This window comes from Anabrus simplex, chromosome 6, assembly GCF_040414725.1.
Source record: "Anabrus simplex isolate iqAnaSimp1 chromosome 6, ASM4041472v1, whole genome shotgun sequence".
Classification (NCBI taxonomy): domain Eukaryota; kingdom Metazoa; phylum Arthropoda; class Insecta; order Orthoptera; family Tettigoniidae; genus Anabrus; species Anabrus simplex.
Genome location: NC_090270.1, coordinates 76,262,157 through 76,286,830, shown reverse-complemented (window position 1 = coordinate 76,286,830; position 24,674 = coordinate 76,262,157). Strand labels below are relative to the sequence as shown.

The window sequence follows — 24,674 nt, the reverse complement described above, 5'->3', positions numbered from 1 at the left end:
CCGGCAATGAGCACAGATGAATGGAGGGCCCCTAACTTCCCACTGTGACACATATAAACAAGAATGGCAGCGCATGGATTTCATTTCAGAATCTGCATTAAACGAGGATTTCACCAGGCGTCATCTCAATGTTCCTGCACTCTATGTGTACAACGCTATGAAAAGTATCATTTACTTGATTACATAGCAAGGACAAACTTGCTGACGTTTTACACAGTTGATAAAAATTTTGTGTAATATACAACTCTCATGCACACATTGTGTTTAATAAATATTATTTTACAAAACAACACATAGAAAACATCTGTATATTAACAATCTTTCCGTCAATTAAAATAAGATATCTTCCAACACAAACATGAGTTATAAATTAAATAAACTTCAGCTTGGTTGCATATTTAAATTACTCAAGTTCTCAACTACTCCAGTATCTACTTTGTTGAAGTTCTACATTAGACACTTACAAATCATAGTGTTGGTTCCACTTCGGATCAAGAGTAGCTTTGCAAGTGTCTGTGCTATGACACTGGCCCGACCCATCGACACTAATCTTAGCAAATGGGTCGGGCAGTCCTGAAATAAAATAAAAGCATTAATATAACAATTAATTTAATACTTTTGAACACAAATATTACAGACAAATGAAAAATATACTCACTAAACAAATCCTTCCTTGCTAAATTTCTGGCGCATATAACTGAAAAGGAACGAAATGGACAATTTATAAGTTTATATAAACGGCGTCCCGGCGAATATTTACAAAACAATGGATTTAAAAGGCACGTCTATGGAATGTAGATGCTACTAACATTATTAAATACCTTCTGGCAGTACCCGTAGCCATATTGAATGAGACTACCCATAACAAACACCAAGAATTTTATACAACAAACAACATACAAACAAGAGAAAAATTTCAATACATACTTGTCAAACGTATTTTCATAGCACCATTTCTCCTACTACCCCCTGGGTTGGACATATTTTAACACCATTTATGTCAACACATTACCACTCATTAGTCAACAACCGTCCTCGATGTATGGCCAACAACATGCAAAGTCTGTCATAAGAAGGAGATTTCACTCTAATCTCCACAAGTTGGGGAAGTTTTTCCAGTTGAACGCACCAACATAAAGAATGCGATTTTCATGAAGATTGTTCAGATGTAATTTTTAAAAAAAAATCTACCACAGTTCAGAAATATATTAAAATATGAATTTCCAGCAAATGTTACAGCATAAACGTCAAAATCAAAGGAGGGTTCTTACAGCACAACACGTGTTGGAAGTTCTTTGACCATATAGTCTGTCGGCTAAGTCGATTTTCTATCGATTTACTCCAGACAATCGAACAAAGACCAAGATACTGCAGTCGGTCTTGATCGAACATCGTAGCAACACGAGTTGTTTCTGTTTGTAAGAGCACATAGCAAGATGAAAGAGGATGGATCGGGATGGATAGCACAGGGTAGCAAGACCGAGCCTGTATTTGGCTAGGGAGGACTTCCAGTGGTTTTGATTGCGTGACATAACGCTAAAGCGAAGTATAATAAATTACCAAGAAGAAGTTTTGGCTGTGGATGGAACGATGCTGGAATCAGAGAGGGTGGGTATGAGGTTAGAGTGGTCGTTTTGAAAGGGTGTGCCGTTACTTTATGAATAAACATTTATTCTGTCTGAGAATTATAAGCATTTTTATTTGATTTGCAATTAGTTACATTTTAACTATCAATAGTCATTGTAAGCTAGAGTAAAACAACTTCTAACCCGAATTTCTGTTAATCAGGTTCTCCTTCTTCATACTTCTTTTCCCAAGTTTACTCGTCTCTCCCTACCCTCAAGCTACTGTATTTACGCATTCATTATGCCGCCTTTCATATCGTTACTGTAACCTAACCGGAAAGTGCCTCCTTTTTTTTTTTCACATTGGGGTTAGAACTTTCATCCCCCTGTAGGTGGGGGTGGTAGAATAACACCCAAGGAATCCCCTTCTTGCCGTAAGAGGCGACTAAAAGGAGTCCCAGGGGATCTCAACTTGGGAACGTGGGTTGGCAACCACGGGGCCTTTAGCTGAGTTCTGGCATTGCTTGCACCTACTTGTGTCAGGTTATGCACTTTCATCTATCCTATCCGACCTCTCTTGGTCAACTCGTGTTCCTTTCCGACCCCGACAGTATTAGGAGGTCTTTCATTTTCACACCCTTTGTGGCCCTTGTCTTTCTTTGGCTGATACCTTTATTTATGAAGTGTCAGATCCCTTCCACTTTTTTCCTCTGATTAGTGTTAGTAAAGGATGGTTGCCTAGTTGTACTTCCTCTTAAAACAATAATCACCACCACAACTTAGAACTATCAGTCATCATTGATCTGCATTTATGGCTGTCTCCCACGTGGCAGATTTCTTTTCATTTCAACTTAGTTAATCTATAGCCTAACTGTGAAGTTTTTTAGTCTGTTGAAACTAATAATTTAATACTAAGGGAGAATGAAGTTGCAATCCATATTATGGTTCATTCCATGTTAAGAAAACAGTATTGCTCTTATGACAACAGGGTTGCCATGTCGAACGGCTCTGCGCAACACTATCACGGGGTAATGGCGGCATATACATCTGTGAAATTCAATATTTAACTTCAAGATAACAAGCGGAATGAACTATGTTGAAATTTTTTTGTATGAAGTAAAGGGGACGGTTAGTTTACAGGGGCTATTTTTGGTTTGTACAGAATCAGAGGTTAACTACGGCACATAAGAAACCTTAGCATTGAAGTGTGAGGTGAACCGGCGGGGAAAATATACGAATAATATTTTTTATGGGCTCGAAGGGTGAATGATGCATTTAATTGCATTTAATAAATTTCCCTGATGGGCTGAGTGGCTCAGACTGTTGAGGCGCTGGCCTTATGACTCCAACCAGGCAGGTTCGATCCAGGCTCAGTCCGGTGGTATTTGAAGGTGCTCAAATATGTTAGCCCAGTATCGGTAGATTTACTGGCACGTAAAAGAACTCCTGCGGAACTAAATTCCGGCACCTCAGCGTTTCCAAAATTCGTAAAAGTAGTTAATGGGACGTAAAGCAGCAATTATTATTAAATTTCGCCAGGCAACGCGGGGTTCTACTGTGCTGTCGTATCGCTTAACAAAAGACAATAGTAAAAATTTAAAACGGTCTTAAAGAAAACAGCGGTAAATTAAATGCACTTAAGAAAGAACAGCTAAATAACAAAAGCAAGCACAAACAAAACACATGGCAAATTTTTGTATCGGTACAAGTTATGCCATGACTTTTCACTGCACACCTCAGCATCAAAATCTTCATTAACAACTTCTGTACAGTACAAAAATAACAGAACACACAAAAATACTATGCAATATACAACCAAAGTAAAATATCTGCCATTAGACAACAACTTTATTGTACTCACCGAATGTTACTTCCTTACATGTAATAAATATCATTTTTGGTCCGTATTGATGATATTTGATTGAAATAATAACATTAAGTTATTTATTAGACCACCTAATCAAAATAACTTAATGTTATTATTTCAATGTTACTTCCTTGCTGCTGCAGGCTGAAGTCCTCTATCAATCTGAATCGGACGAAGATTCACTGCTGACAGCAATGATGAAGGGTTCCATTTCGCCCTGGATCAAATCAGATTTCCACATGTCCGCTTCAATATTTTTCACGTGTTTCACGTAGTTCGCCCAGTCTTCAGTAGACACGCGTAGGAAACCTTCATTGATGAGTCTTTCCATTTCCCTTGTTTTGAACGTGGTGTTGTTCATAGTAACATAGTGCTTTACTTGCGCCCAAACAAGTTCAATAAGATTCAGCTCACAATGATATAGTGGTAAACGAAGAACTGTGACGCCACTTTCTCTTGCCATTTCATCGATTCTGTGGCGATCATATTTCCATCGCACACTGTTTACGAGGGCCATCAAGTCTGTTTTCAGCATGTTCTCATCATACACTACACCACGTTCTCGAAGCCATGACCGCAGGTTCTCTTTTTTCCATGCCTTCGTAGGCAGAGCTTCTTTCTTGCGGCTATGATAGGAGGCATTGTCAAGAACAATAACAGAGTTTGGCGGCAGGTTCGGTAGTAGACGTTCTTTAAAATACTCCTCATAACAATCACTGTCCATTTCCTCTTGAGCATCTGCGGTATTCTTCTTGCACTGAAACACGTACTTCGCCCCTGGCACGAACCCATTCTCATTACCGGCATGAACTAATGCGAACCGTGGACCACGACCTGTAGGTGACTTCAGACCGCAAGATAGTCCTGACAGAAAAGCATTCCGTGGAGTTGAAATGGTCTTATCTTTCCATTCTTTCCCAACAGTGTGCCCTGTGTTAACCCACGACTCATCAGTGTAAAATATGTTCCTTCCCTCGTCTTGATATTTCTTAACTGTTGACAGATACTTGTGACGCCAAGATATAATGTCCTCTCTTTCCGTCAATCGAGCTGAATTTCCTTTCCTATCGTACTGGAAACTCATGTCTCTCAACAAACAATACGAAGTTGTTCTTTTGAACTCGGGAAGGTCTTCATCATTCTTCACAGACTGTAGGACTTGCTGCAAGGTTGGAGGTTGGTTTTTAAGAAAAAACTTGTGCACCTTATGCCTTACACCACTGCGAACAAAATCATTGACACCTGCTGTCTTTCCGTGGTGCTTTACGTTCTCTTGTTTTAATCGGAGAAGCCAAAGGTCCTGTAGTGGCTGCTGATTGCACTTTATAAACAGTCCTCTCAGAAATGGTTGTTGCTTCAGCAGTTTCTTTAACCACCCTGCTGAGACTTTTATCTGGATTCTTTCGAGAAAGGTAATTAATTACGTTAAGCACAGTTTGCTTTTGTTTCTTCCTCAGTACCTCTCCCTCTTTATTTTTATGGACGTTCTCACCCATAATGCAAATAAATCACTATTAATGATCACTATTAATGTTAAAAGAAAGAAATCACACACGTAGGCTAATCACATAACACTCACTCAATAGAATATGATTAGGCCTCTACATTGATATAAAGGCTGAAAAACACACGCAACAAATAAGTACCGTAAACGACATCTCTACAAAAGAAATCACGGTGTTAATGTTAAAAGAAAGAGATCACACAAATAGGCACACAAGACAAGTACGCACTGATTTACAGCCTAAAAACACACATGCAATAAAGAACTTAACTACAGAAGTGATCTGCCCGCGGTTCACAGATGCTTGTACCAGAGCAACATAGAAGGCAAATGAAGCGGTGGCTGTCCCCGCCATTGTACGAATGTATTTATAAAAAAATAAAATGTTATATAGTTATTTTAATATCTCAGGGCAAAAATGCCTCATCCTTTTTATCTATCTTTCATAATACATTAAAAAGTACAGTATACTATCCCTTAATCACGGGAAATTATGGGTGTCTCAGAGGGGGTATGTTCACTCGTTGTAGGTCCGTAAGAGCAATACTGTTTTCTTAACGTGGAATGAGCCATAGTTGTAGTCGAAACAGCTGCAGCCTTCCCAATACAAACACAAACTTCAGTCTAATACTACCTGGTGTAAAACGTGCTAAATATATCGACTGTCACCAGCCAAGTGATTATAATATTAATATTGGTTTGTATGTCTCCATCTTCATGAGTTTTGTTTTATCAGGGCTGATTCATAGGCCAATAATTTTGGCTTCATTACCAAGGTCACTGTTGGTAGTGTTTTGGAGCTGAGCATCATCCTGAGCCGGAAGTGGAGTCATTTGCGAAATCTTAAGGCTGTCAGCCAACCTTCATTGGTCCATCGGATGCCCTCTCTCCAATATGATAAGGTTTCTCATTATCTAAAGCTCTGATGAATAAGATTGGTGACAGGATGCGCCATTGACAATCTTCGGTGATTATTTTAAAGGAGGCTGTATGCCTGACATTAGTTTTCAGGCAACAGAAGGAATTGATGTTATATTCAGTAAAATTTCCACATGACAATTACTGATACGATAATCCCCTCTATAACGATAACATCTGATCCCGGCATTAATTCTATGAAAAATTCATCTCGATTTAATGATACTCTCAATAACAATAAATCTCTCTAATATGATTACTTTTTCAGACCCTGCTGATGTGCTTTCTTTCTGGTACTACAATTATACGAACTGTGAAAGAGTTGAGAAAACATGTTTTTATCATCTGAAGGAACCATTGTTATTTCCGGGAGGAGCTATTGCGTTTTGTAAAGCACTTGCAAATTTTCTTTAGAGTTATGGTTGTGTGCTGGTGGTTCATTTGATGACTTCATACAATAAGATCTTTCTGCATTTCCATGTCGCCAGGCTGAGTGGCTCAGACGGTTAAGGCGCTGGCCTTCTAACCCCAACTTGGCAGGTTCGATCCTGGCTCAGTCCGGTGGTATTTGAAGGTGCTCAAATACGACAGCCTCTTGTCGGTAGATTTACTGGCACGTAAAAGAAATCCTCCGGGAGTAAATTCTTACACCTTGGCGTCTCTGAAGACCGTAAAAAGTAGTTGGTAGGACATAAAGCAAATAACATTTATTATTATTATTATTATTATTATTATTATTATTATTATTATTATTATTATTATTATTATTATATTAATTTCCATGTCTGTAAAGAATAAGAAACAAACCATAATTTCTGATGTTAGGAATAGTCTTGAGCAGTGTTAAGAAAAATATAATGCTGTGAATGTTGTGTTTTGTTGCTAATGTGAAAAATTAAGGCTAGGTAAGCAATTGATAGGGAATCTACCACCTGCCGACAGCCCTAAATGCAGATCATTGATGATTGATTTATTGATGCATGATTAGTCAAATTAGAAAATACCTGGAAAAGAAAACAATAAAATATTATACCTGAAAAAACATTTAATTAAAAACAGAATGACTTTTGTTCTTGAAAGAACATCATCAGATTTTTTCAAATCCTTATTAAACTGTGTTTTTGCTTTCCACGTTGATGCATAGATAGGTGCTGTTACCTTGTTAATGATTTGTTCAATTTGCAGTTGCCCCATCAATGTCTCCTGTATTTGTTAATTCCCTGAATGATGTTATGATATATTCATTTCTTCTATGAGAGCTGAATTGATGTCTTTTAGATATTTTTTTCAATGTTCTGCATCTCTAAGTTTTTGTCTTTGCCAATTCAAAGACTATCTCTCCCAGCAGATGTTTCCATACTGCTTCCTCTATAATATTCTGTTTCACCACTTTGTTTCCTTGTCTATTTATGAACACAGTATCTATGACACTCGCTCCATTATGGCAGATGGATGTCATCTGTTCCATGCTATTTGTTTCCTTGTCTATTTATGAACACAGTATCTATGACACTCGCTCCATTATGGCAGATGGATGTCATCTGTTCCATGCTATTCACGTTAGTTAGCCCTTCTTCTTCTAGAAATTTCAATATTGAAGTTGATTTGTGGCATGGTCTATCGATGCGGCATATCATGTCTCCAGCTAGTATCAGTGTGTACAGTAATTTTGCATTGTTTTCTCCAAAGCTTATTGCTATTTCCTCTATTAAGGGGAGACCCTACTGAGTTTTAGTTTTTCTACAATTCTTATCTGATTTTCACCAAATTTTGGTAGTACATTGAGATAAGTAAATTTAAGCTAATTATAACATTTGAATGAATTTGAATGGATATTTTTCAATTTATAACAATTTTTTTGAAAAAAGTACATCATTTTCAAAATGTCCCATGCACAATATTTTTGAAAATATTTCCTTGAATCTTTCTTACAATAGTCACAACACATATTTTAATAATAATTGGTATTCATTTCAAAAACAATCCATTGGTTATCCAATTATTTCCATTTTTCTCGCTACACTTCATAACCATGTTAAAACCTGTGAAAATTTTGGATTTCACACCCAATATCTCTCAAAATTATAATTACATTTTAAAAAGGATACTAAGTTTCATGAACCTTATAATGTAGAGTGTGTGGACACAGTTTGAAGGTAATCGTGCAAAAACTGTTGTGCAAGGAATGTTTTAAACATCTGAAATTGTTAGTTCTGAGAAAAAGATAGTTTTATAAATAAACATCTGTCAAGTAATAATACCTTCATCAGAACTTCCCAGTACCTATGTTTCTCCTTCCTTAGCCCTTTTTCTCTCTTCAGCAACTGATTTTGACAGCTTCTGCTTCTTGCTAACAGTTTTTTTGTCTTCTTTACTATTCATGGCACTTTTCTGCTTCCTGTCTCTGTCACGTTCATGACCCACTTTGTAAGTGGTTTCACTCAATTGTCTGCCATCAACTGCCATTTTGACCTTTTGACAGGCTACGGAACCCATATTGAACTCCCCCACAGCATTTACAACAGCCATGTCCACCCTTGCTTTGGAAACAAAGGTCTGTTTAGGGCATTTATGCCAAATAACAGATTGTAAACTCTCATTTGGATTTTGAGTTTTTTCCCTAATACACCTCTTCAACAAATCATCAAAAATAAGATAACAGATGGCAGCACTAGGCCATTCCTAAACATCATGCTCAAGAATCAAGTTGAAACACAAAAGAATCTTTGAGCTATGTCACTTTATCTGCAGGAAAGTGGGCGTGTCCATTCAAACTGAAGTGCACGTGTCATTTTAAGGCCCCAGCAGAGCATTTAAAAATGGCCGTACAAGCAAAAAAATGATATCACAATGCGCGGCAAGGAATGAAATATCATCTGAGGGAAAAATCTCATTTTCGGTTTCTGGACCATTTTTGACTGAAAAACTCAGTAGGGTCTCCCCTTAATTCTTTGCCTGTATTATCTGGTTGAAACTATATGCACATATGATACTGCATAGTTCTGTCTTAATGAATAGAATCTTGTCTGTTTTATGCATAGCCTTGAGAAATACTAGGTAAGGTTTCAAAAGGCATGTGATACCCTCTTTTGATCTTCCTCTAGGTCCCTGCTGTGCTAAAATATTTATTGCATAGGCTTTACTTGCTTCTCACTCTTGAGGTTCATGGGGTCTCAGTTAGAGACTGTCGTATTGCTCAAAAAAGCTATCTGGCAGCACTTTTGTAAAACTGGCTAGTCCTTTCACATTCCACAATAAAGCCATTAATACTTTCCTTCCTGTCTTCAACTTGGTAGCGCTGACTGCCTTCATTTGAGGTTTGTTCCTGTTCAGAACTGACTCTGCCTTGGAGCATGAAAAAGCTTTATGAGGATGCTTCTTGGTCTAGTATTGGTAAGGGTCGACACGTTTCATCCTATAAAGGCTCCGGGCCCAGATGAGATACTTCCGATACTCCTACAAGAAGGACGGGTTTGTAAACTAGAGGAAAGCCTAGAATATAAAGAAATTGCACTGGCGGCATTTCTAGATATAGAAGGAGCCTTTAGTAATACAACCTATGACTCTATGATCAAAGCATTGGAAAAGAGCAAGGTGAGTAAAACCATCGTCAAATGGATTAAATCCATATTAGACGGAAGGAAGCTAAAAGCAACCCTGTTTGAAGAAACGCTGACGGTTAGGGCCACCCAAGGCTGTGCTCAGGGAGGAGTTCTTTCGCCTCTGCTGTGGAACCTTGTGGTGAACAAAATCATAGCTATGCTCAATGAACAGGGTTTTTATACACAAGGATACGCAGATGATCTAGTGATTGTGGTACGAGGTAAAGTGATGAGTGTTATCCAGGACTTCATGCAAAGATCACTTAACCTTATGGAGAACTGGAGGCGGGAAGAACAACTATCAGTCAACCCAAACAAGATAACTCTGGTCCGTTTTACAAGAAGGAGAAAATTAGAGGGAAAGAGATCACTGAAGCTATTTGGGCAAGATATATATATATGGAAGGACAGGCACTGTACCTATTTGTAGTGTTAGATAAAAATCTAACCTGGAATCCACATTTAGAAAGGAACATAACCTGGGTCAAGAACTTGCTGTATGCATGTAAAAGAGCCGTTGGGAAGACATGGGTCCTAAGACCATCAATGGTAATGTGGATATACACAATGATCATTCGACCATTGATGGCCTATGCTGTAATCATCTGGTGGCAGAAAGTAAGTCAAGGAAAAGTCAGCAGTAGATTGGATAGCCTACAGAGAATCGCATGCATAGCCATAACTGGGGGCATGAGAACTACGCCGACAGAAGCCTTGAATACTCTACTAGACCTCCCATCACTGTGCAGTTTCATAAAAGGACAGGCTAGAATGAGTTCATGTAGATTGGCATAATCAGAGTGCTGGAATGCACAAAGACCCAATCTAGAACACTGTAAAATCAACAGAGTAATAACAGACGAAGTTCTACACATGCCTTCTGATCATACGATACCAAAGTACAACTGAGAAACCATTCGAGACCCAGATAATAAAAAAAGAAGACTGGGATATCAATAAATGGAATGCTGAAAAAGAAGATATAGTGTGGTGGACTGATGGCTCAAAGACTGTGGATGGCCCAGGAGGAGGGATCAACGAGGTTAAACCTGAGAGATCAATCAAGATAAGCCTGGGCAAACACACTACAGTCTTTCAAGCTGAAGTGATAGCTATCACAACATGTCTTGAAGAAAATCTGAAAATGAACTATAGGAATAAGAACATTTTCATTTTTACTGACAGCCAAGCGGCCATTAAGGCACTAGAAGAAGTCCGGATAACATCCAGAATTGTCTGGTATTGCCATTCACTTCTCCTGAAGTTCTCAAAGTACAACATTGTCAAAATAATATGGATACCAGAGCATGTAGGTATAGAAGGAAATGAAAAGGCAGATAAACTGGCCAGGAAAGAGGCAGAAACATTTTTTGTAGGCCCAGAACCTGTATGCGGGATTCCGTATGGACAAGCCCGACACTGCATAGTAAAATGGGTACAAAAGAAACAAATGGAGAACTGTTAAAATACTCTAGGATGCAGGCTTGCAAAGGAACTGATAACAGGACCAAACAAGAAGCATACTAAAGAACTGTTGAAACTCAGCAGAAACCGAGCTCGATAGCTGCAGTCGCTTAAGTGCGGCCAGTATCCAGTATTCGGGAGATCGTGGGTTCGAGCCCCACTGTCGGCAGCCCTGAAGATGGTTTTCCGTGGTTTCCCATTTTCACACCAGGCAAATGCTGGGGCTGTACCTTAATTAAGGCCACGGCTGCTTCCTTCCCACTCCTAGCCCCTTCCTGCCTCATCGTCGCCATAAGACCTATCTGTGTCGGCACGACGTTAGGCAAATAACAAAAAAAAAAAACTCGGCAGAGAAAATATAAGATGGGTAGTAGGACTGTTGACAGGACACTGCCATCTGTAAAAACACCTACACAGAATTGGAGTAATAAGAGACAATATATGTAGGAAATGCAATGAAGCAGAGGAATTAGCTGAACACATCACATACTTTTTGAATGTGAGGCGCTGGGTAGAATCAGACTTTTCACTCTCAGACTACCAGGTGAAGAGAGAGAAAAAATCCGATAAGAACCACCTGCAGCTCTGTGAAGGGAGCAGGTAGATCTTGGTGGGAATGAAGGAAAAACATGGTAGCAAAAGATCTTAGAGGTCGACGCTAATTAGGAACTAATATTTAGAGGCCCCATGTAGAAAAGAAGAAGATTGGTAAGGGACTTCCAACTTGAAAGAATTATGCCTGGACTTCTCAGCACTTCACAAGCCACAGTTACCTCTATGTTCTTCTTTGTTAGGTATTTGATAAACTTGTTGGTGGTTGTCTGTCATGGTAAGCAACCCACATGCATCCATGCTGTCCTTTCTCTGGCCTGTAGTACCTAAAGTATTGCATGGCTTGTTCCTATAGTAATTCTTTGGTTTCTTTTATTCCTTTTTTCTGCTACCTTAAAGCTATCATCTTCTGTTTCTCTTCTGATGTCATCTCCTGTCTTGCGGTCTTCCTTGGTTACAGTACTTTCTCCTGCTCTTTTCCATTTTTCTCTCTACGTTCATGAGTTATTAGTTTGGTCAGTTAGGGTCAGAAGTGCCTCAATCTAATTATATACTTTCCTATTCATTTCAGCTCTCATCTCCTCCAGTTCCTTTCAAAACGAAATCTTGCTCGTATCCATGACAAAGACACATTGACTTGGACTGGATGGTTTCAGTCCGTTTAACTACCCCTGTTATAATTCTGCATGATTGATGTGGTGCCATCTCTGGCAAATGCCATCACATGCAACTGCATTCTCATTCTCTTCCACTTTTCTCTCACTAATGGGACACACTTATTCATTGCCTGTTCTGTTGCTACAATCTGCATTTGATTCCAAAAGTCCCTGTTGTCCTCCATCTTAGTGGCGATGCTAGTCTGCCTGATTTTTTTCCTTTTCTCTGGTGAGCAGTGTCACCTCTCGTGGCACTTCCAAAATGTAAACGTCAAAGTTATAAGTACACATTGTAATTTAACGAATGTGTTATTGCTTACGTTTCCTTTGGCATTTCTTCAAGCTATCACTTTTACGTACAGTAATGTCACGGAAGTGCAAATGATTCACTTTCCTGTACTTTTATTCTATAACATCACACATGGAGATATTGATACCAACTGTGTTTTTTAAATGGAACTAATCATGTTTCATTTGCCAACACAGCTGTGTTAAATTTGACTTAACAGTCATTTCTTTGGAAACAAATCAGTGTTCCAAACTACTCTTTCAAATAATATTGGATGTTATTCAATGGCAGGAAGTTGTGGTGGGTAGTCACAGCACGCTGACAAAAACGTGGTGTTTTCTGTTCAGTTGGAGGCACTGTAGCAAGATGTTGCATACCTTGTTATGATTTCATATTGCGTTCTCTGTTTCTCCAGCAGGACAAGCATTTCCATGCTGTCATAATTCCACAGCAGAATAAATAACTCCCTTTCCCATTTGTAGTTAACCACCATTACAGAGTGTCTATCATACCTGCTGAATGTATCGTACTGTATTTATGTGCAATGGTTTGGCACATGACTCGTGATGGCCAAACAGTACCTGTGTTCAAGCTGAATCGAGCCGACCCGATGTGCACAGAGATTTGAGCCTGTTCGAAGCAAGCTCGAGCAGTCACGTGACCGATGGCGGAGTCTGGCTCGGGCTACAGCGCGAACGTGCAGATAAGCAGATAACATATGAAATGAAGCACCATTCACGCAGGCGTGTGTATGATATTGGTAACAAAGGTGCGTGCTGTCATATATTACTGCGTTCAGTCATTGACGTATATCTTGTGGGGGGGGGAGGAAAGGCTGTCATTAAAATAATTAGAAGGCTTAGATTATGTTGATATGATATGAAAAGGACAAGGCATGTATCCATAATATTGTCTGCGTATTAAGGTAAGACCGAACGCCAAAATCTGAAAAAAATTACTTTTCGTTTATTGACTTATGTTACAATTTGGACTTTAACAAACATTTTGGTGTATCATTTATATAGAAATTCGTCCTAGAAGTATTTTTAATTATTTTTAAAATTTACATCTACACTGCATAGATTTTCATTTCATGTTGCACCGATTGGTATAGTCATTGATATATCAGGAACTTCCTGACCTAGAAGGCTGTGGTTTGGGTCATTTTAAAGTTCCGGAAGTTGGCTATACTGTTGCGCTCTAAGATGTCTGCCTACTGTTGTTTACAAACAAATAATTGGCGAAAAAGTTATAAGTTTATTGAATCCTTGTCGAGGTTTCACATTTCTTTCAGTTTTTTAATAATATCATCTGGATCAGGGTTTGTGGGATATAATACATTAAAGTTAGGGGTCTCAGAAGCTGAAATAACCTGAAATCATAGGAATTCAGGCAGACTTAAGGTTCTTGAAGAACTGAGAGTAGAAATAGGAAAGCATACAGCATCTGGATTGAAAGTGCTTGACAGGTTAAGGGTGCAAAAAGCAGAATTTGCAGCAAATCAGGCAACAAAAGAAGCAAAGAAAGAAGAAAAAAGGAGCAGATTAGCCAGTGACGAGTCAGATTATGGTGCTGGATGCTTCTAATTGGTCTAGGAAAACGTATAGGCTAACTTTTAAGATACTTTTTTCACTTTTCAACTTTGGAGTTGATTTTCTTGAAACTTAAAAAATCTCAATAAATTTTGCTTTTTCTTCAAAACTATGCAATGTATAACCATGAAATTTTGACAGATACTTAATGTGTATACAATACAGCTGGGGATCTACAATCAGGTCATTGCGACTAATACCTTGAGAGTTATGCCTCATTGTTCATGATTTTTGTATTGGAATATATCTTTTCAAAAAAATGATTACTCCCACATTTATTGAACCACAGTTCCGATTGTAGATCCCAGCACTTAGTAAGAGTTGAGGAATATACTATAAAAATTTCATGCATGTATCTTTAGCAGTTTCTGAGAAAAAAGAACATAAATTACACAAAATTAACATTGGCGAAATAGGGCATTCGGTCTTACCTTAACGGAAGTATTTCCTCCCAAGGCAGTACTTGTGTATCTTGTACCTACTGTACATTTGATGCAACGTTATGAATACGGCAATATTATTCTTACGTTGTCATACTTTAGGTGGCTAAGACAGCTGTGTAGCGCAGCAGGCAGGCTCTTTCTGTCCTCCACGTTGGGGAGTTTGAATCCCCTCCTTAGGAAAGAATTACCCTGTTTGCTCATTTAGAAGAATTTGAGTAAGAAAGGATTGATATCTCATCAATCATGTACACAAATAAATTTATAAATATTATTATGCAGTCATCATCATCAATGTCCCACTCCAGTCGCCCGGGTGTGGTTTTTTAATGTTAACTATCTGATTGCATGAATATATCAAAATCAAAAGTATCCCTTCTGTGACTTGGGATTTCAAGTCAATCGGTCCAGTAGTTTTCTAGCTTATCCCTAACAAACAAAACAGACATCATATCATTTTTAGTAATAGTATAGATGATTCGCATGAACTGATAACAAATGTGTCAACAACTGAAGACAAAAATATCATAAATTCTTAGTCCTTTAACTGTTCAAATATGTAAATATTTTGACACATGTAGTGTTACGACAATATACTTTGTTTTCCTTTTCTGTATTTATACGGTCCAAGTAACATATCTTAGTGGACAATGGGTTTAGCCTCTTCTAATAGAGGCATTTGTAACGGATCATCGCACGAACACTTATTCTGACTGTCTCCAATATACAGATATGGGTCAAAATGATATGTACAAAAGACACAGAAGTAACAGTAAACAGAGGATGAACCCATACTGTCCAGCATAATATTTTTTTACACATCCTGGGTGTTAGTAACAGCAACTAGGTAAATAAATAGTGAATATTTAAGATAAACTTAAATATTACAAGCAAGTGGTCTGCCTGTTCAATACAATATATATATTGTATTTAATTATTATATCTACTGTACATTTGATGCAACATTATGAATACAGTCATATTATTCTTACGTTGTCATACTTTAGGTGGCTAAGGCAGCTGTGTAGCGTGGCAGGCAGGCTCTTTCTGTCCCCCATGTTGGGGAGTTTGAATCCCCTCCTTAGGAAAGAAGTACCCTGTTTGCTCGTATAGAAGAATTTGAGTAAGAAAGGGTCATAGTCAATACAGGATTAGTATTACTTGAAATGAAGCTGTTAAAGCTTGTTACATGTAAAGCTGCTAGGTTGCAGCGCGCACAGATGCTCGAGCAAAGCTCAAACTTGTTCAAACTCTGACCTCATCTGTTCGAGCAGCTCGAGCTGGGCTCAAACACATCACTACATATGACTACGTTCACCCTAACTGGGCAATACACACCTCACATTTATCAATGCATTATGACTCATTATAACCAACCTCAATCTCCTGTTGTTTAGTAACGTCAAACACATGCACACATTTGAAAGTAGTTTGGTATACTGATTTTCTCCCAAAGGAATGACTGTATTTTGAAAGTAGGTACAGCACTGAGTTTTCCTAATGTAACACTGCTATGCTGGTGGATGAAATAAAGAAATAAATTAAAGAAATAAATCTGGTATCAATATCAATGTTGTTAATAATTCTACAGAAAAGAGAAACATAATGTTTCATGAACCCCTTGGTAACATTTAAGAAAATTGAAAGCAGAATACCAATATTGTTAATAGATGTGGAGATATTTGAGGTGAGTGTTTTTATTGACTTGCTCCGTATATGTATCATGATTAATGGCATCTGTTCCTGTGTTCATGTCCTAATCCATGAATAATAACAATAGCAAAAAGAAACAAAACACCCTAGGAACTTCCACTGTCACCTCTCTAGCATATCTAAAGACGGGAATTATAAGGTTTAGAAACGGTGATAAGTATTGGCTACACCTGAAAGTTGACTTGAATCTATATGAGTGTTTGATATATACAATATTAAATAGAAGGAAGGATCCATTCCTTTTCAATACTCTATTATTAAGTTCAACCAAATAGAAGTTACAACCTGTTCATTTGGGACCGGTTTCAACCCATTTGAAGTGTCATCATCAGCCAATTAGCAAAGCAGAGCAAAAATTAAATCATAATGTTCTAAAAACACATAATACAATGATCACAGTAAAAAAGAGTACGTAGAATAATTAACACTATTTTGTGCCGAAGTAATTCCAGTTGATGTTCAAAACACGATGATCACAGTCAAAAGGGTTAAAAAGGTCAACACTATTTCGTGCCAAAACAATTCCAGTTGAAGTTCATAAGCAGGTCTTGTATAATCTTGTTGTGTTGCATTCACATATGAAGACATATTAAAGGTCAATAACAAGTTAAAGGACTTGTTCTAAGATGAAAACTTGAAGGATAACTAGTTATGAAATTGAACTTGTGCTTGTGATATGCAGTTATGTATAGTTGTTATGATTTAATTTTTGCTCTGCTTTGCTAATTGGCTGATGATGATACTTCAAATATGTTGAAAGTGGTCCCAAATGAACAGGTTGTAACTTCTATTTGGTTCAACTTAATAACAGAGTATTGAAAAAGTGGATCCTTCCTTCTATTTAATACTGTATATTTCTCTATTCAATATGGAACAACCATGAAAAGAAAGAAAAAAAAAACCTTTAAATGTTTGATATATCTCATGATCACTCGTAACCATTACATCGACAAACTAAACTTTCAGTTTTGGCTGGTCTGTGTGCCGTATTTTCTAGTGTAATGAGAGAAATCGGGCAGAGTTAACTATGAAGGTTCATGATTTCAAGTGATGGTTGATATTTTTAGTTTCTGTGGACAAATAATGGGATGATTGGCCCCTGTTAACATTATCTTAGGTAAAAGAGGAATAAATGCAATCTTTCAAGATGTTGGCAACAAAAAAGATGCCATGAGAGGCAGGAAAATTAAAAACTACATTGGCCTCAAAAGCATAATATCAGCAGGGTTGGAAAAGAACAATAGTAGACGAAGGGAGGGTGAATAGGAAAGATAAAAGGAACGTGCTTGACACAGGTAAATGGAAGCAATGCCAGACTTGGCTAGGATCCATTCTTCACCACTTAACAAGTAGTGAGTTGTCTGACGAGACAAAGGGAAGAAAGGACTTATAAGTTACAAGTAAACACATTAAAGTTGCGTGTAAGGATTCGCTTAGAAAATCGGTTATATAAACTAGAGGTGGGCAGCTTACCCAAAAACTTACATACTTGGTCACTGATGGACACTTACAAGACAATGATTAGACTCAGTGTTTTAAGGATTTCAGGGTAGAAATATGAGTCGTAGCAGCAAGTACACTGTTATATACGCACTGAGTTCATTTTCTTCTGACCTAGGCACCAGTTCTAAAAACCAGGTGCCACAATAATACAGTGTGATGCATAGGCCTACATGTTTTGGCCTTAAATTATTGTTACTAATATAAAAGGAAAAACTTAACTTTGTGTACAGACTATCCCTCGAAGATTACAGTAAATGAAGGCAGTGTAAGTGAAATTTTACAAAGCAGCAGTGTGTGTTTTTTGTGATTTATGTTCATGTACATGTCATGCAGTTTGAGCACTGAAATATTGAGTTTTCATTGTTCTGGATGGATCAGAATTCTTTAATGATGAGCCATTCGTATTAATAAACATTAAATTAATAATGCTATTTGCTTTTACATCCCACTAACTACTCTTTTACGGTTTTCGGAGGCGCCGAGGTGCCGGAATTTTGTCCCGCAGGAGTTCTTTTACGTGCCAGTAAATCTATCGACACGAGGCTGACGTATTTGAGCACCTTCAGATACCACCGGACTGAGCCAGGATCGAACCTGCCAAGTTGGGGTCAGAAGGCCAGCGCCTCAACCGACTGAGCCACTCAGCCCGGCAAACATTAAATTATTAAGGCTCTCCAACTCCATTGATGACCTCAAATTGTTATCTATTAGGTTCATTAAATTAAACCCTCTCTCACAAGAAACACTTATACAATATGAAGCAACTTGCTTAAAATTGGAAATCTATCTTCTTTTTTTTTTTCTCATAACTTTGCTTAAAAACTAGCTTAACTTCATTCCCATGGTAGAACCCACAAGCCGGTTCTTAAAATACTATGCCAATGTTTCGATCTCCTTTTCTCCAAAATTCTCTTGTTCATTCCCTTCTGGTCGGGTGAAAGTATCAAATACGCTGGTGCACATTTCAGTGCATGCTTGCTAGACCTTTCTCTGGGTATTTTGCTTCATCTTACACCAAAGCCTCTTTGTCAGCTTGTAATTATACACTTGTAAGTTACAAAATTGAATATATTTGACATTCAAGGCAAATCTGAAAGTTTATTTGGTGACAGAATTATTATATTTAATCCATCCATCCATGTAAAAATCAGATCTACTGGCAGGCTAAAGTTAGGAATACAAACATCAGAAAGAACCTAGCCCCAAGGATTTTTCGAGCCCTGCCGAGAGAGAGAGAGAGAGAGAGAGAGAGAGAGAGAGAGAGAGAGAGAGAGAGAGTGTGTGTGTGTGTGTGTGTGTGTGTGTGTGTGCGCGCGCGTGTGTGTGTGTGTGTGTGTGTGTGTGATTTTTTATTTTCTTATGTACTAGTATTAATTTTTGATGTCTTCCACAGATACCACCTTTTTATGTGAGATGACTCCACTCTTCTTCTGGTGGTTCCTTGGAATTTTTGAACTTGGATCACTCACGACTTATTGCAAAGGATAACTTATTACACAGAAACATGCGAAAAACTGATGAACATTTATTTATTTTAAAGTTTACAAGAACTCTTCCCTGACGTGATTTCAGAGACTTTGGACTTTACCATATTTCGTTATCATGTTCTTCAAGAGATTTTTTTCTGCGAGTTACTTGCGACCATGGGTTTGTTTAATTAAAGTCAGTGATTGGAAATGCCCCCAGTGCAGATTATTGTATATATCTCCTGCTGTGTACAAACGACGAAAAACTGTTGAAGAAAGAAAATCACCGAACCTAGTTCAGTATTCACCAAAAGCTAAACTAAAGCAAGTTATAGATGTATGGAAACGTATGACTGTGCAAGATCTAGCTGAAGCTATGGGAAAAGATGTTGATCATGTATTCGAAGTTATGATGTATGTTGATAACTCAGTAGATTACGATAAACCGGAGGCAGTTATTGATAATTGGCAAGTCATACAGGACATTGTCACAAAATCAGGAATGAAATATCGAATTGTTGCCCCACCAAACTCGAAGGAGACAATTAGTAAAGATAAGGATGTTAGGAAGAGACCTCCACCAGATCCATCTGTATTAGTGAATCGTCCCCCAGTAGTGACTATAATGGGCCATGTTGACCATGGGAAAACCACTCTGTTAGATTTTCTAAGAAGTACGTCAGTGGTTGAGACTGAATTTGGAGGAATTACACAGCACATAGGTGCTTTCTCAGTCAAGTTGAAGTCTGGAGACACTATAACATTTCTGGATACACCAGGTCATGCCGCATTTTCGGCTATGCGAGCCAGAGGTGCTGAAGCCACAGATATTGTTGTTCTGGTTGTAGCTGCCGACGATGGAGTCATGGAACAGACTGTAGAATCTATTAGAATGGCAAAGGAGGCTAATGTTCCTCTCATTGTGGCTATAAACAAAATTGACAAACCACAGGCTGATATTGAGAGGACTAAACGAATGCTAGTCCAGTATGGTATCCAAGTAGAGGATGTCGGTGGTGACATTCAGGTGATCCCCATTTCAGCCTTGCATGGTACCAATCTGGATTTACTTACAGAAGCCATTGTCCTCCAGGCTGAGCTTATGAATCTTAAAGGAGATCCAAAAGGCTTAGTAGAAGGGATTGTTATCGAGTCAAAAACAGATTCCCATCGTGGAAAGCTGTCCACTGCCATTGTTCGGAGAGGTACCCTACGTAAAGGTGCAGTTTTGGTTGCAGGTACAGCTTGGGCTAAAGTACGTGCAATGTTTAATGAATATGGAAACCCTGTACATGAAGCTCCTCCTTCAACTCCTGTTGAAATAATTGGATGGCGGGAACTTCCATCAGCAGGAGATGAGATTCTTGAAGTAGAATCAGAGAGACGTGCTCACGAAGTTGTCAGATGGAGAGAATCCTGTAGACTAATGCAGAAACAAGAAGCTGATAGCAAAGCTGTTGAAATGAAAATGAAAGAACATTTAAAGGTGTACAAGGCTCAGTTAGAAGAGAAAAGACTGAAAGGTAGATTCAAGATCCGCCGTACTGAACCTCGAGAGAAAGAGATTAAGAATGAAGATAAAGGTCCAAGTTTGAGTATTGTTGTTAAAGGTGATGTTGATGGCTCTGTAGAAGCTATATTGGATGTGTTAGAAACCTATAACTCTTCTTCTTGTAAATTGAACCTTGTTCATTATGGTGTGGGAGCTGTTAGTGAAACAGATATTGAATTGGCAGAAGTGTTCAATGCCATAATATACTGTTTTAATGTTGATGTTCATAAAAGTGTGCAAAATACAGTAAAAACCAAGAAAATTTCAGTACATCATCATAACATTATATATAAACTAATAGACGACCTCAAGAAGGAAATTAGTTCTCGTCTGCCACCAAAGGAAGTTGAAGATATTTTAGGTGAGGCAAATGTTCTTCAGCCGTTCGAAATTAATGAAGGGAAGAAGAAAGTCTCTGTTGCTGGTTGCAGGTGTACCAAAGGTATTCTAAAGAAAGCAGCTCTTTACCGTATTACGAGAGGTGACAGTGTAATTTATGAAGGACATTTGAAGTCGATGCGGCATTTGAAGAATGATGTAGATAGCATTAAGAAAGATGTGGAGTGTGGACTGCAGTTTATGGATTCTAGTGTTTCGGTGCAGGCTGGTGATACAGTTATATGTTATGTACTAAGAAGTGAACCTCAAGAAACAGACTGGGATCCAGGTTTCTGATAGTTATAAAATCCATATCTAAAGAGATACTTTTATAGAAATGTGCCCTGGCACTTACATGTGAATGTAAACATTGATTTCTGGCATATATTTGTAAGTAGTGTCTTTCTGTAGACAAAAGGGTATATGGCTCAGTTTGAAAACATTATCAGTTACTGGAGTTTGTATCCAGTATTGATGAAGAATACAAAAAAAAAAAAAAAAAACCCAGTTGTTATATTTGTCTATTATTATTATTATTATTATTATTATTATTATTATTATTATAGTCATCATTATTTCCCTTATCCAAATGCTGCTGGATTAGGGAAATTGTGTTTCCCTTTCATTTAACTGCATTTTTTTACATCACTCCTCATTCATGACTGTGTTTCAGGCCAACTTGTTATTTTGTACTGTTCTGAACCAAGTAACCATTGTAATCCAGACCTTCAGCATTTCTTTTGTAACTCTATAATTTGTTTTTACGTTCTTCATTCACTCATTCATTTAAGTTGACTAAACTATTTCTGTCTATTTCTCTCCATTTTATCTCTCAATTTCTCCTCGTTTGTTCCTCTGTGTATGTCTTCGTCTCTTCGTTGTTTCTTGTCTTCACTTACATACTTCTCAGAAATTTTATTTCTGCTCACTGTATTCATTCATCACCCTCTTTTATCACCAACCAGGCCTCGGCTACATGCATCACCAATAGGCCTTTTACACTATTTGTTTAACCTTTGTTGGTATATTTTTGTTCCAAGTAGATTGCAAACTGTGTGATAGGAAAGACTCCCAAGTTGTTCCCAGCTGCTGATTTTCATATCTCATCTTAAATTTTATGTCTGTAATTTGTCCTCCTTTGTCTGCCTCCCTTGTCCAGGGAGCTCCTGGGTTGGGCATTGGATCATTGACCTCCATTTTATCCTCTCCTTCCACCATTCTTCTGTGTACAGGGTCGACGAAAAGTTCCTTTACACTATGTACAGTTATGTAGTTAGGTGCAGATGAACCTTTTTATGGATCTACAATGTCTTTGTGCATCCCTTCATGTTCGATGCAAAGGTTTATGCATTGCTATGTTCTTTTGTGCATCTGCTGCAGCATGAACAGGGGTGATAGTTTGAAATGCTTTCAGTATGGATCGTTTTTTGCCCAGACAAAAGTTACTACTGTATGAGCTATGATAAATTGCACATTTGTCAGAGAATTAATGCTCTTTTGATTGTCTGCATGTGGGTAGCATGCGAGTTATCATTTGAAATGCAGACACACATTGCTCCATGTCACTATCACTTAATTTACCGAGGATGGGCCAAAACATGAAAGGTGTAAGTCCTTCCGCATGTGGTCTCACATAGATGATCATGGGATCCCTAACTCCATAGAGCATTTACGAGCTGATTTTATTGGCGATTGTTCAATTGATTCTGTGACACGACTCTCAGTGCAAATGCTTGATCTCCCGCCAAGTGGCACATCACAAACGCTTCCCATTACAAAGGCTTTCTTTTCCCATATCAACAATACCGGTATTTGCCACGATGACAGTGGTTTCCCAGACTGCAAGGCAAAGTCCCCCATAACATCTTCCATTGTCTTATGTATTATTGGACGTTCATGAACCCATACACAAGCCACAACACTGAAATTGCTTGCATCTGCTATCATGCTACTGTCCCAACTAAACCGTGCAGGTATGAAAAATAATCAAAGCTGCTTTCAACTCAAATAAGTTGTTGTCAATTTGACTTACCATTCTTTTGGAAAAATCAAATTTTTATGATGCAATGCCACTTATTAGTCTAGTGAAATATTTAAAAATATAGACTGCACTGAAACCAAAAATAATACTGTCACTCCTTTAAGGATGTCTGTAAAATGAACTGACCTTTTTAAAAAAAAAGTTAGTTTTGGAAGTATTGCTCTATTTAGGTAAAAACATTTCACAAAATTTTATGTACTGTAAATAAGACTAAAATTACAATGAAAGCAAATAGAATTCCAAGGTAGGTCTGGCGCAGAGATGTGAGGGAATGAGTCCAAGAGGCAGTCCAAGAAAGAGATGGGAAGACCAGATTAAGAAGGATATTTGAAAGACAACAAGTGATGGTGGACACAACATACAGGGTGGGCAAAAAGTACCCTTACACCAACCCATAATAAAAAGTAATGTGTAGACATGTTTTAAATATTTATTTTACAGAGAGTCCCTTAACCCTTTGCCATACTTTGACGGAATGTTCCGTCGAGCAAGTGAAAGGTGCAAACCTACTTTGATGGATACTTCCGTCCGCGCGCACGGACTATGTGCAGATGCATATTTATGGTTATAGAGCCAGCGAGGTTTGTTCTATAAGTTTTAAAATGTAACGCAATAGATTTCAGGAACTACCTGAATTCATTTTTATATCATAAATGGTAACTTGAAGCCTGCCTGGTGGCCATGACCATTAAGGCATTGCAGTCTAAACAGTCTGACACCTTGGTTAGCTGGTTTGAGTCCCGTTGGTCAAAAAATATGTCACAATCGGAATGTTGGCCAGCAGGATAGGTGAGGTGGTGGTAAACAATTTCTGATCACTAGGTTGCGTGTCAAAAGCCTGGATTAAATTCCAAACATCTCTGCAGTGATCATATGGAGTGAGGGCATATAATGCTGTTGATGGTGATTCGTCCGTTGGATGGGGACATTAATAATGATTAGAGGCCTTGGAGCCGAAACGACCTCAACCTATTCTCAATCTTTAAATGGGTGAGATCTCCAGCTTGCTTAAAACATTTTTGAAGCCACAAGAGATTTATTTCTTGGATCGGAGTGCCAAGTGGGCCACTTTTGGTAAGCAGAACTGGCGCTGTGGGATGAACCAAACGCAGAGTTAAGGCGCCCGAATAGACACTCATGGGAAACCATGAAAGGCGTTGGTTGCTTAAGACAGCAGGACGGTGGCCATGGAAGTCGGAATCCGCTAAGGAGTGTGTAACAACTCACCTGCCGAAGCAACTAGCTCTGAAAATGGATGGCGCTGAAGCGTCTTGCCTATACTCTGCCGTCAGCTCGGCAATGAGGGGTGTGCGGTTTCGCTTCGGCGGCCCGCCCCGTGAAGCCCTGACGAGTAGGAGGGTCACAGCGGTGAGCCTGCCTGGAGCCGCCGTCGGTGCAGATCTTGGTGGTAGTAGCAAATACTCCAGCGAGGCCCTGGAGGACTGACGTGGAGAAGGGTTTCGTGTGAACAGCCGTTGCACACGAGTCAGTCGATCCTAAGCCCTAGGAGAAATCTGGAGCAACCCCTAGGTACTATTCAACAGGAGTAGGCTATGTGCTGGCACCAGGTTT

The 24,674-nt window shown here is 38.5% G+C and overlaps 2 protein-coding genes across 2 annotated transcripts in view; one reads left to right on the top strand and one right to left on the bottom strand.

Annotated features, from left to right (window-relative positions):
* The window catches only part of Smurf (SMAD specific E3 ubiquitin protein ligase), a 125,932-nt gene extending 124,679 nt beyond the window's left edge, over positions 1-1,253 (bottom strand). The window contains exons 1-3 of the mRNA XM_067149839.2: positions 928-1,253; positions 659-697; positions 465-573 (exon numbers count right to left, since the gene is read on the bottom strand). Of these exons, the coding sequence (XP_067005940.2) occupies positions 465-573; positions 659-697; positions 928-982 (203 nt within the window). The 5' untranslated portion in view covers positions 983-1,253. The remainder of the gene's footprint in view (positions 1-464; positions 574-658; positions 698-927) is intronic.
* A 139-nt stretch (positions 1,254-1,392) lies between these two features.
* On the top strand, positions 1,393-21,543 carry mIF2 (mitochondrial translation initiation factor 2). The gene is made up of 2 exons (XM_067149049.2): positions 1,393-1,608; positions 19,059-21,543. The coding sequence occupies exon 2, from the start codon at positions 19,268-19,270 to the stop codon at positions 21,356-21,358; it is 2,091 nt and encodes a 696-aa protein (XP_067005150.1). The 5' UTR covers positions 1,393-1,608; positions 19,059-19,267; the 3' UTR covers positions 21,359-21,543.
* The last annotated feature ends 3,131 nt before the right edge of the window (positions 21,544-24,674 follow it).